General features: G+C 51.2%; 1 protein-coding gene across 7 annotated transcripts in view; it reads right to left on the minus strand.

Annotated features, from left to right (window-relative positions):
* Positions 1 to 2,063: 2,063 nt before the first annotated feature.
* Positions 2,064 to 12,674, minus strand: part of SHF (Src homology 2 domain containing F) — a 32,905-nt gene continuing 22,294 nt past the window's right edge. For 6 of the 7 annotated variants that reach the window (XM_043989149.1, XM_043989156.1, XM_043989151.1 and 3 more), the window contains 5 exons: positions 12,348 to 12,554; positions 10,227 to 10,370; positions 8,136 to 8,304; positions 7,773 to 7,892; positions 2,064 to 3,228 (listed from right to left, as the gene is read on the minus strand). In XM_043989149.1, the coding sequence (XP_043845084.1) occupies positions 3,042 to 3,228; positions 7,773 to 7,892; positions 8,136 to 8,304; positions 10,227 to 10,370; positions 12,348 to 12,554 (827 nt within the window). In that variant the 3' untranslated portion in view covers positions 2,064 to 3,041. The remainder of the gene's footprint in view (positions 3,229 to 7,772; positions 7,893 to 8,135; positions 8,305 to 10,226; positions 10,371 to 12,347; positions 12,555 to 12,674) is intronic. The other variant, XM_043989150.1, reaches the window with a different exon arrangement.

Consider the following 12,674-nt stretch of genomic DNA (forward strand, 5'->3'; position numbering starts at 1 on the left):
GGTTAAGGGTTGGAGGTTGGGTGGAATCATACTGTAGATCGGTAAACCTGGGTTGAAGTCCTGGTTCTATCACTTAATAGCAGTTACCTGTTACCGTGGGCAACCCCCAACCTTTCAGCCTCAATTTTTCTCATCTGTAAAATGGGGATGATACTTGCACTATCTACAAGACAGGATTATTGTGAGGAAAATGCTTTGTAAATCTTCCAATGCTACATAAACATAGCAAATGGAATACAGGAGGAGGGAACGATCAGGCTGTGGTTGGGGGTGAAGGGAACAATACTTAGAGAAAGAAAGATATCTTTTGTCATCCTGACCCACTCCCTCCATGGGCCCTGACCTTTCTCAAATCCTATTTGTCTGAATGCTGATGACGGGGGTAGAATATGTCCTCCTGAGAATGTGGAGAACATAGCCTTACAGGAACTCCATAGATATATTCAGAACACAGAAAATCTCATGCTTAGAGGGAGCCCCACATATGGGGAGTATGGGGGAGGGTATTTAGACATGAAACACTTAGATTATTTTGGATCTTTCAAGAGAAACCTACACTAAACAGAGAGAAAAATGGTTTGGGCCCTTTCTTTAAGTCCCTAACACAACACAGGGAAATCCTTAAACCATTACAAAGATATTCTGATTTAGGAAGAACAGCTTGGTCCATTGTTGCAACAGGACTGACAGGCTAGCCACATATAATCATGGGGAATTTCCCAAGGTTTTTCAGGATTAGAAGATAGCCTGGTGCAGTGCACCTAAGTCCTGTAAGATCCACCTGAGAGTTTCTGTGGTTAATTGGTCCTTGGCCCTTGGATTGATCAGTAGTATCTCTTGGTTGTTGGGGGTAGTCCTATGATGAAGTACACCAGTAACCTGTTGATAAGCATAACTCAGTGGTCAAATAGTTACTTTGTAGCTACTGTCCATTATCTCACTTCCTTCTTCTGATCAGGTTGTGGGCTGAGACAGATCTGGTCTAAGAAATAATATCCTGCTAAATGCATGACACTTGGCATGTCCATCTCTTTCAGGGCCTCTCATCTCTTAAGATTGAAAGGATTGGACTAGATCAGAGGTCCTTAACCTTTTGGTGTTGTGAACCTCTTTAGCAGTCTGGCTAATAATTATGGACTTCTCATGCTACTATTTTAAAATTAAGGAAATGCTAAATTTCAGTTAGTGATTATAAAAATAAGGATGTCATTTCCCCCCTGAGTTCATGGACCCCCTGAAATCGATCTACCGACCCCAAGAACACCTAGACTAGACACCTCTGAGGTCCTTTCTAGCTCCAAAGCCTTCTGAGTCTGAGGGAAAAAAGGGGGCTGAATCTGTCTCCCACCTCGGTCGACAGTGGCCAGTCCCTGGGGGCTGCCCAAACTCGCACTCGTAGTTAGAGGTGGCCGCCAGCAGGGGGCAAGGGGTACTCACTGGAACATGCCCCCCTTCCCTGGGGCAGGGCTAGCAAGCTCTGCGCCCGCGGCTGTGGCCGTTGGCAAGGGTGAGAACTGCGTCTCAGGCATTACCCGACGAGTTGGGCGCTGGCTTCTGCCCCGAACCCTGTTTTCCCTGCGACCGCAGTGATACGGTTGGTCTCCACAGGGCGGCCAGGGCAGAAATGCGAAAGGAAAGCAAACCAGCCCAACCTCTCCGTCCTGCCCTAGCGGTCCCAACCCCCGCTCCCCGCCCCGGGGGCCGGATTTCCCCCCTCCCCCTGGTGCTCGGCTTTTCGCGTGTCAAGGTCTCCTTCCTTTCCCCTCCTGCCTGCCCACCCTCCCTCCCTCTCCCTGCGTGTGTCTCCGGCTCTTTGTCTCTCTCCCCAGCTCCCCCTCCTCCCTAACAAATGATTCTTGGCAGGAAATTGAACGCGCTCCTAGGGGAGTCTTGCTCTTACGCGCAGTACTGGAGGCGCGGGCAGCGGGAGGGAAGGGGGAGGGGGAGCGCGACACGCCGCCGCCAGACGCCTCCCCGACCCCAGCGCAATCCGGGGTGGGGGCGGCGAGAGGGTAATGTTTTGACATCTAGTCAAAGAAAAAGAACTTGATGCGTCGAGAAAGTGCTTTTCACAGCCGTTCAGTGTCGGCTCCGAAACTGATTTATCAACAGAATCTGTTCGCGCTTCGCTGCTTGCGGATCCCCTCCCACCCCCAGCGCAGTATCTCTTCTCCCCGAGAGTCCTCATCCTGGGGAGGGGGGGGGCAGATGCGCGCGATGCCAGTGGGGGTGTGTGGGGAGATAGGGCTAAGTTAATGGTGCTGGCGCTGAGCCAAGGGGGACAAACCCACAGAGCTGGCTCCCTCGGTCCCCGCTCGGATCCTCTCCATTTCCCCTATCCCCAAAGCGAGGCATCACTAAACACCATCTCCCCAATTTGTTTTCTTTTCCCCACCCTCAGAAACCCAGCAAGGGACTTCTTTAGTTTGGGGACGGAGCGCTGAGGCAAAATGACATGGCCACTTGGTCTGGAAGCCTGCTCCACGCCCACCCTCCAACAGACCCCCAAACGCCTGGGAGCTCAGCAGGCACCAGGGCTGAGGGTTGAAGCCTTCCATGTCATTCGTGTTCGAGTCTTGGAAAAGGTCGGGTAGTTGTGCATCCCGGACCTCCTGAAACCTTACGAAGGTGCCACGGAGGCCCAGTCACCCCTGAACTCAGACCAAAACTAGCCTGGCAGCAAGAGGTGGAGGCGCTTCGAGCTCCAGGGGACCTCAAAAAGGATGGCCTACCCCCAACTACTCATTACCCCAAGGCATTTGACTCCTCTCTGGGGCATTACCCCTACCCGCAAAACCCGACTGACTTTCCCTTTTAGAATAAATTAAAGAAGCTTTCATCTCAGCCTGGGGGGGGGATGGAATGGGAGGGGGACAAGGGGAAGAGAAATGGGTCCCGAGGGGCCGCCTAGGTTCTGGTCAATATTTCTCTCCCAGGAAGAAGCTATATAGTTCAACCGCTGGTTGGAGGGGGGCCAGAAGGCCTGAAAGAATCCTAGGTGGAGGCTGCTTTTCAGCTCTGGGTCTCTGATGCCTCCAGCCCTACAGAGTTCGGATGGCCACCGGGTAGAGAAGAGACATGTGCTCGGCCCCCTTGATGGGCAGCTTCCGGCTGGCGTAGTGGTGTACGATCTCTGGGACGCTGCTGAAGGGCGGGCTGTTCTGGCCCAGCACATACTTGTGCTCCTTGGTCCGAGACAGTTTCATGTGCATGAAGCCCTGGCTGCTCCTGCGAAGAAGGAAGGAGAGTTTGGTAAACTCCGGTGTACCAGCCAAGCCTTCCTTCTGCCCTGTGGCTAACAGAGTGGGGTTGGGGATCGCCTAATCTCTCTGAAGAAGAGGGGAAAGCTGAGAAGGAAGAGGTTGGAGAGGGACGAGGGACCTTTGGTCGTGGGGACACAGGTGGTGGAGAAAGATAGGGGGTAGGTGTGAGCCGAGTAGGAGTAGGAGTCTGTAGAAAGAAGCGCCGGCTATAAACACTACTTGAAAGTCTTGGGTGGGACTGGAATGTGTGTGTGCAGGGTGTGTGCATTCTCAGAGGGTGTGACTGAATGCGGAAAGACCCCGGGTCCCCCAGCATGGCTGCTCGGGAACCAGAACCTCCTCTGCCCTGCCCTGCCTTGCGCTTACAATAGCTCTTTGAGGAGAAGTGAAATAAAAGCATGGTTCTTTAGCCGGGGGTGGTGGCTAGCGGGGAGGATGCGTTGGTGAGTCAAGTCAAAGCAGGGTTTCTAAAGCTGTTCATTTGTGTCTCCTAGGAGTCGGCACACTCCTTTGGGCTGCAACCGGATGAGACAACTAAACCCTAATATCTAGGAATAAGTCAGAAATAGCTAGCTCTCACTGAAAAGCCTGAGCTTTGGGGGAGTTGCTGCGCTGCACCCTCCCCCTCCTTCCCCTAGCTTCATAGTCCTTCTGTTAGTCCTCTCCCCCACCACCTCTGGAGTATACTAACCCTCCCTCCTTCACAGCTGCCCAGGCCTGTCTGCTGTCTCAGATAGCTCCTCCCCACACCCTCCCACTATCTGGCCATGCCGGGCAGAGAACCTCCCCGGGGCCTCCATCTACCTCTCGGCCCCCGCCCCCCCCCCTCCCCCAGTCTGAGATGATGTCATCTGTTCTCAAGGCGGCAGCTCTTCTCCCTCAGTAGAAGACATACTCCATTGCCGCCCCAGTCTAGGAAACAAGCAAAGGGAACGAGTGGGTCCTGGTCCCTAATCCACCTAAAGGGCTCTTGTAGGTCTGGACAGACTGAGCATTCAACCCAAATGACCTGAAAAGGGAAGGGAGGAGTCCAGGCCTGGACAACCAACTGAGTCACCAGGAGGGGCAAGGATGAAAAAGTCTAAGACCCCATCCTGGAGTTTGTTTTCGACTCCCACTTGAACTTGGCCTGTCCCGGTGTTAGGCACCAAGCCTAAAAACCAATGGCAAGGGGGCAGCTAGGTGTCGCAGTGGATAGAGCACCAGCCCTGGAGTCAGGAGTACCTGAGTTCAAATCCAGCCTCAGACACTTAACACTTACTAGCTGTGTGACCCTGGGCAAGTCACTTAACCCCAATTGCCTCACTAAAAACAAAAACAACAACAACAACAACAAAAACAATGGCAAGGATGCATAACAGTTTGATTTCAGGTGCTATGTTTGGGGGTGTTAGTAAGAGAGGAAGGGGAGAAGATACAACTCACCCCACCCACCATCATGCATATGGCACACTAGACCACCCTGGGTAGGATTCAATGGATTTTGAAATTGCAACAGGCAAAAGATAACTTCATCTACTCCCACATTCCCATAGCAGTTCTGTTCCCTCGAATCCCTGTGGTTTACTACTTCTCCAAGATTTGGCCTCTGAAGGCCCCATGGGTCCAAGGGCCCATTGGAGTCCCTTGACTCTAATCACGCTTCCATGTTAGATCCAAAGCCTGAAGAATGCCACCTTCCTCTCTCTTCTCCATATTCCCTCCCCTGTATGTGGAGGTCAGAGTGTGAAGTGACTTCTCTTTAGGTCTCTAACTACCAAGGATTTCTGAGGGAATGGAGGGAAAGAAAGGGAGAGGCCAGGAAGAAGGGAGGGGGAAAATGGAGGAAGAAAATTAATTCTCTGCAAGCCTTAGTAAACTGCTCATCCCCTTTCCCCAATCCCACCTCCTTCACTGTGCCCTGAGGCTTTTGCCAGCAGCAAGAGGAGTACACTGTCAGCCCCTGCTGCCCTGTGAGCTTTCTGGGCTGGCTGGAGGTGGGCCATCCATCTCTCTGCTAGTTTGAGCAAAATAATGACTGGACTCAAGCTCCAAAGGGGAAAGGCCCAGAAGAAAATAAGGAACTAGGAAAGAGGTTGGTGGGAGGCAAAAGGATGAGGTGTATGAAAGGGTGGGAAAGGAAGAAAAATAACTAAACACTCTACTGTCCCTAGGACCAAAATCACACCATGACCCCACTTAGGGCAATCTTTTTTCTTTTTCTTTCTTTTTTTTTTTTTTTTTTTTGCGGGGCAATGAGGGTCAAGTGACTTGTCCAGGGTCACACAGTTACTAAGTGTCAAGTGTCTGAGGCCAGATTTGAACTCAGATCCTCCTGAATCCAGGGCCAGTGCTTTATCCACTGTGCCACCTAGCTGCCCCCCCCCCCCCCACTTAGGGTTTTCTTGACAGATACTGGAGTGGTTTGCCATTTCCTTCTCCAGTTCATTTTACAGATGAAGAAATGGAGGCAAACAGGGTTAAATGATTTGCCCAAGGGGCAGCTAGGTGGCGCAGTGGATAAAGCACCGGCCCTGGATTCCGCAAAAAAAAAAAAAAAAGATTTGCCCATGGCTACATACTTAGTGTCAGAGGCCATATTTGAACTCATGAAGATGAGTCTTTTTGATTCTACTGCACCACCTAGCTGCCTGCCCTAAAGCCATGGTCAATGGCCTTATGAGACAGAATCACCCCTTTCCCAGGGACAGAGTTAATTACACTGATGTGCCTTGATCTGAGCTTCCCTCAACACCTGGACTGACCAGGAAGAGGTGCTTAGTGGCTGGTGCACTAGACAGAGTCAGGAATCACCTACTGATGCAGTCAGTCAATGACCCAGGACCTCTCTTGGGTCTCAGTTTCTCCTCTCTGTACAGAGGCTAAAAGCAAATAAAAGGGAAAGCAAAAGGAGCCCCAGGGAGGAAACCTCAAGGGTTTATATTACCATATAAAGGACCCAACCCTACCCAGTCCACCTTCTCCTCAGAGAACCAGGCCAAGGGAGTCTCTGGGCCCCTAGGCAGAGGCTGGGGATGGCTTTGGGAGGAAGCTGTTTAATTACCAGAGAAAGCCTTTCCATTACAGAGAGATGGGAAACCATAATTATATTTCAGAGAAGTCCATTTATATGCAAATGAGGCTCTGTTGGACAGATGCTGTAAGGGTCAGATCAGCAACTCCACCACTACCAGGAGCAGGCAGCCCCCAGCTAGCCCCCTCCTCCCCTGGGAGTTGTATTCCCAGAAACAACCCCCCCACCTCCACCACCACCCCCCATTATCAATAGAGCAGCACTAACAGAGGGTCAAAGTGTTCCCCTCTCCTTCCCTGGGCAGCCACATCTCTTCTCGCCACCCCCTCCCCTCCCCATCCCCCAGTTCAGTTTCTCACTTTATGGATTATGATCTACAAGCCATAGTTTTGTTAAGTGCATCCCTAACCCGTGAAATGGCACTGGATTGAGAGTCCAGGCCCCAGTCTGCCAGGGCCTTGCTGACTGAGTGGCAGTGTTCACACTAGAACCCGAATCTCTCTGGGTCATGGTTTCCTCATCTGTATAATGAGGGGGGTTAGACCCTAAGGCCTTCCCTTCCAGTGCTAAACCTGTGATCCAGTGATGATTCTTAGAGTGAATGCTTTTTTTTGTGTTTGTTTTTTGTTTTTTGGTTTTTTTTTGCAGGGCAATGGGGGTTAAGTGACTTGCCCAGGGTCACACAGCTAGTAAGTGTCAAGTGTCTGAGACCGGATTTGAACTCAGGAACTCCTGAATCCAGGACCGGTGCTTTATCCACTGCGCCACCTAGCTGCCCCCGTGAATGCTTTGGTAAAGCAAATAATCATGTTTGGTAGATATGAGCTGTCGTATCTTGTGTCTTGTAGTGGGGGAATATGTCTGGGCACTACTGAGAGTAGTCAGTGTTGGGGAGACAATGGATAGTGCTAAAGAGTGATCCATCTTCCCAGGTGTGATGCTCTTATCATGGTGATTTGGGGTTGGGCAGCACCACCTTCTTTGCTGGCACAGTTTGGCAACTTCTCTTGCTGTATAGGATCTGCCAGGCTCTTGGAGGCCTAAGGCCCAGGCTCAGTGGTCAAAGGCCTGCTTTTCCACAGCCCTAGATGCCTACCTTCGATGACTGGTTCAATCAGTGGATATGGTACTTTCTGCCTTCGTGATGACAAGGGGACCAGAGGGGAAAAGAGGGCCAGGTATTGTCTGTTACTCACCTTGTACCTCTTCTAGGCCTTATCTTCTAGGGATTAAGTGGCATCAAGCCATATCCCCCTTTTACTTAGTAAATAATGGCCCTTTCTTTAGCCCTGTGGACCCTGCCTTGTGCTTCATCTTCAGGACTTATAGGGTAAAGGGTACACCCAAAACTTGGCCTACGTATGAAAGCAGAAAACTAGAGACCCTTCCTGCCCCTGATTTGAATGTCAGAGCTGCTCTTTCCTTGAACCTTCTAGGCCCCCCCTCCCATTAACCTACTATTCACTCAACCAGCCCTCCCACCCACCTATACTCACTTGAGGGAGAGGGAGAAGTCATTCTTGCTGGTCTCACTGTTTCGCACCAAGTAGCTGGCTTCCTTGCATAGCCTCAGCAGGTTCTCGGCATCTGTTCGGCTGATGGCCCCATGGTACCAACTGAGGGGGAGAAGGAGGGAGGACATGTCTGCTTGTCTCCTTCTGGCTAAAGCTATCTAGGGGGTACCCACTCAGGATGTCTCCTCCCAGGCCATGCCCTGCAGGCCTAAACCTGTGCATAGGGAGGCCTCCCACTGCAGGATTGGAGTTGGGGTGGGGAATACCCAAATCCAAGAGTCTCTGGTCCCAGCAGGAGGTGAGGGTCATGGTAGGAGGGAGCCCCAACGGGACACAGACACTCACACCTGGTTTTCCAGAGGCAGGGCGGGGTCTGTCCACTCCCCCAGGGGACTGCTGGGCTCAATGCTCAGGGGCTTCATCGCCTTAGAGTTCCCTCCGGGAAGCCGAGGAAGGGGCCGACCCTTCTCTTCCCTGCTGGGTGACAAGCAGTTCTCGGACCCTTCAAACTGGGCTGTGGAGAACAAACAACACCTATGACAAAAGTTGTCTATATCCAGGTTCAGATGGATATGGGCAGTATCTCCTATCCCTTAGACTTCCTGCAGCCAGGATAGGGACGCCAAAGGGCATGCAAGGAACCTCATGCAGGTCAGGGGACCCCATGGTCTCTCCTAGCTGCGCCACCAGTTCACAGAAAGACCCTGAGAAAATTGCTTCCCTGCTCCTTGCCTCAGTTTCTAGATTCGTGACCCAGGAAAAGTAAACCTAGCCACCACCCCCGTCTAGTATTTGATGCATTTGATATCATTCCATGCAGGGGCCCCAGTTACAATGTTAGGTGGAGAAAGGAAGTGGGGGAAGGGGAAAGGGAAGGTTGGAAAGAAGCAAAGAGAAAAGGAACACAAGAAACCACTTAAGCTTTTCCCTCTAGGGTGTCCAGGCAACCTTCTCTCTTCCATCCCCCCAAGGGTGGCTTCAATGCTTGATAATATTGTTTCTCTCCCCTTCTCAGAGTTCATTACCGTTCCCCACATCACCCTGCCAAGCCACTCTCCAGAAATGACTTATCGATCTTAGAACAATTACTGGATTCCCTTCAGTGCCATCCTGACAGGCTAATCCTGCTCAGAGCCTCTGTTTGCCTGCCTACCCTCCCTCCTTTCCCCAAGGACTGAAATCACTTTCTTGAAGGGCCACTCCTTCCCCTCCCACCCCCATATGCAGATACAACTGCCTCGGTGTCTGTCTGTTCTCTCTTATCCCAGAGCAGGGCAAGCCTGATGGCTGAGGTCAGCTGGTGTAGACAGCTGGTCACACACATACACACACACACACACGTATGTTGTGTAGCCTGAGCCACACTGGTCTGGATAGACTTCAGCACCCAGACACACAGCTAGGGACTCTCCTGAGATGTCCTATTCAAGCAGTGAGGATGCAAAAGTGGGTACAAGGCAATATTGGTAAGGAGGTCACCTCAATGCCTCTCCCTTTGGCCTTCTTTAGACTCCTTTTGATAAATGCCGCCACCATGACTCCTTGGTCTAGAGGAAGGGGGCCAGGGTCAGGGTCAGGGACCCCCTTTGGCAGGCAGGTGAAATTTATACCCCTTCACAGAATAATGAGTTGAAATGCATCAAATATATAGGATTACCAAGGGGTCATTATATTATAATCATAATATAGTTATCAAAATATTTAAACTGTAAGTTCATAGGGCCCAGGCTAAGATCTCCTGCAAGTAAGTCCCTCATTCACAATAATTTAACTGGATAAATTCATTGCCATATTAAGTTAGGGACTCAATAAATTAGCTTCTCAGAAATGTATGGATTTTTTTTTTTTGGTTTGTTTGTTTTGGTTTTTTTTGCTGAGGCAATTGGGGTTAAGTGACTTGCCCAGGGTCACACAGCTAGTATTAGGTGTCTGAGGCCGGATCTGAACTCAGGTTCTCCTGAATCCAGGGCCAGTGCTCTATCCACTGCACCACCTAGCTGCCCCAAATGTATGGATTTTAAAGGAGAATTTATAAGATGACAGTGTGTAACCCAAACAAATGAGTTGGGAGAGGAGTTAAATACATTTTGGAGCAGGGGTAAGGACATGTGCCTTGGGACCCCCCAAAAAGCACTATAAGGCCTTGCTAGCTGGCCCTGGGCCATACACCCGAGAGGGAAGAATTTTGGATCCCTCCTCTCAACCAATAAATTTTCTCAGGGCATGGAAGAAGGGGGATTCCCTATTTACCCTGTGTACTTCTTTCCAATGCATAGTTCCTTTCTGTTCTATTCTTCCCTCCTCCCTTCCCCCATTCCATATGCTATTCTGAAGGAAGGAGCCTCAGAGCTGAGAAACAAGAGGAGCCTGTCACCCTAAGACAGAGCCTATCATCGGGCCCACCCTTCCCAGTATTCCCCCAGTCTCACAACCCACCACTGCTGTCTTCCAGGCTGGGCTCAGGGAGGAGGGGTGAGACCGGAGCAGAGATGTCCCCATCCCCATCAGGGAGGGAAGGGCTGCTGTCCAGCTGTCCCACAGGCGGTGGCCATGGTAGGTCTTTGATGACCTTAATGTCAACTGGAGGCAGAGGCAGAGGTAGGAAGACAGAAGCAGATAGAGACAGAGAAATAGAGGTTGAGACACAGAAACCCAGAGTGCAGGAGAGCCCGAAGGAAGAATGTGTAAGAGGGCTAAGTGGGAAAGAGCCAAGGGGATGTGGGCACAGGGATGGGGGGATTCTCAGAACGGCCTCATTGACAGAATGGGAGGCTGAGTGACTGGAGACTAGCATGGTATAAGTCCCTTGGAAGTCCCTGCAAAGTACTTCAAGGGCTGACCTGGCCTGTTCAGCTGGAGGTTCAGGGAAGAAGCAAGATTGGGGGGGGGGGCGGGGAGGGGCTTTTTGCCAGCCTAGGCTGTCCTCCTTCTACCCTACCCTACTGCTTGCAAGCCTCTGGGGCTCTGAAGGGACCACTGGCAGGAGATGGTTGAGGTATTCGGGTTTGGGGGAAGAGCTGTCTAATCCAGGCACTGATTAGTGATTAGAAAAAAGTGACCTAGGGCTAAGAGAATGAGGGGATGCAGTAGCCCTCCTTTTATAACCCCTCCCATCTCTTTACAAGTCCTGCTTCCCCTCCCCCCACACTTAGTTCCAAACAGTGGGATTGGGTATCCTAGTTGCAGCCTGTCAATAATACCTAGACTTGGGGAGAAACACATGATTAAAATTTAACTTCCCCCTAGATCCAGAGCATTGCCAATTAGAGGAGCAATGCCACTGGCGGCCACGGGGTTGCTAACGAGGTTTCCTAATGACGAGCATAGATTTTCCCATTAAGCAATACAAACAGTATTGATTCTCCAAGGAGACTTCAGGAGATAAAGTGGCCCATCCTCAGCTGCACACACACACTTGGGCTCCTAGGAAGCAAATGAGAAACCTGTGGTTTCCCAGTCTAGCTAAGGGCTCAACCCCAGGAAGGGGAGAGGAGAAAGAAGGGGGCAGGGCCCATTCCCTTTGGGCCTTGGGGAGGCACTGAGAGGAAGAAGACACAGTGAATGGCAGATGGTTGAGGGGATTTAAAATGCTTCGTCTTTTCCTCATGAGTTCAGGAACTAGAGTGGCCCTTTCTTCCTTTCCCTTCTCAGGACCTCTTCCTACCCTCTTCCCCCACTATTTCTCCCTTTCTAGGACAGATTCCTGGGAGGGTACATCTGGGATCCAGGAATCTCCATTCTGGGTCCTCTTAACTACCATCTTTCCCCTCAACAATCTTCCTCATATCAGATGAGCAAACACGGGTTCTGCAAAAAAACTTTGGAACCAATAATTCTAAGGTACCTCTCCTAACACCCACTTTTCCTCCCTGCCCCCCACGATGACACACGCTCTGTGTTCAGTAAACATCTGTGCCGATTGCCTTCCCTTTTGCTCATTCTAGAGCCTAGCCCTTTTGGGCTCCTGAGACCTTCCATTCCCATACTGCTCAATCTACCTGACCTGGCTCAAGACCCCAGAGTGGTACACCTAATGGACAGGAAGGAGTAAAGGATGTTTTTTGTTTTTTTTAAGTGAGGCAATTGGGGTTGAGTGACTTGCCCAGGGTCACACAGCTAGTAAGTGTTAAGTGTCCGAGGCAGATTTGAACTCAGGTCCTCCTGATTCCAGGGCCGGTGCTCTATCTACTGCCCCACCTAGCTGCCCCTGTAAAGGATGCTTTTGACAAGATAATTTAAGAGTACAGGGGCTAGAAGAAAGTGATAAGAAAGTAACCCCTACCACCCAGAGCTGCCCGATGGCCAATCTCTGGACAGCAGGTGCTAGGGTGCTAGAGGATGGCTCTGCCTCCCTAAGCAGCATCCCAACTCTTCACCTCTCCAATGAAGCAGACGCCCTATATTAAGGTGTCCCGCTCCATGCATCTCCACACTTTGCGGGGAGGTAGTAGTTGGGGTTCCAGAGGTTGGCTTTCTAGCAGGATGCCCACAAGACACCTGAGGGGATACCTTGAGGCCTCCCACCCAAGCCTGCCCTCTCCTTGCCTGGAGACTTACCGGCAAAGGCCTTGGAGATTCTCTCCTTCTTCCACTCCCAAGGCTGGTCATACTCCTCAGGGGGTCTCTCATCATCCTCAGGTAGACGGGACTCCCGGGGCCGACCAGCCCCCTCACTGTCAGGGGTGAGCCCTTCCTCCACTGGTTCATAGGGGGTGTCATACAGGGGTAGGGGCTTGGCAGCTGCTTCCTTGGAGCCTCGGATCTCTGCCAGGGTGAGGCAGTGAGAGGAAAGGAAAGGAATTTCAAGCCCTAGCCAGCTCAGAGCCTCATCTCTGACAGCGAGTAATAATAAATAAATAAATAAATAATAATAATAATAATACA

The sequence above is a fragment of the Dromiciops gliroides genome, chromosome 2 (genome assembly GCF_019393635.1).
Source record: "Dromiciops gliroides isolate mDroGli1 chromosome 2, mDroGli1.pri, whole genome shotgun sequence".
NCBI classification, from domain to species: domain Eukaryota; kingdom Metazoa; phylum Chordata; class Mammalia; order Microbiotheria; family Microbiotheriidae; genus Dromiciops; species Dromiciops gliroides.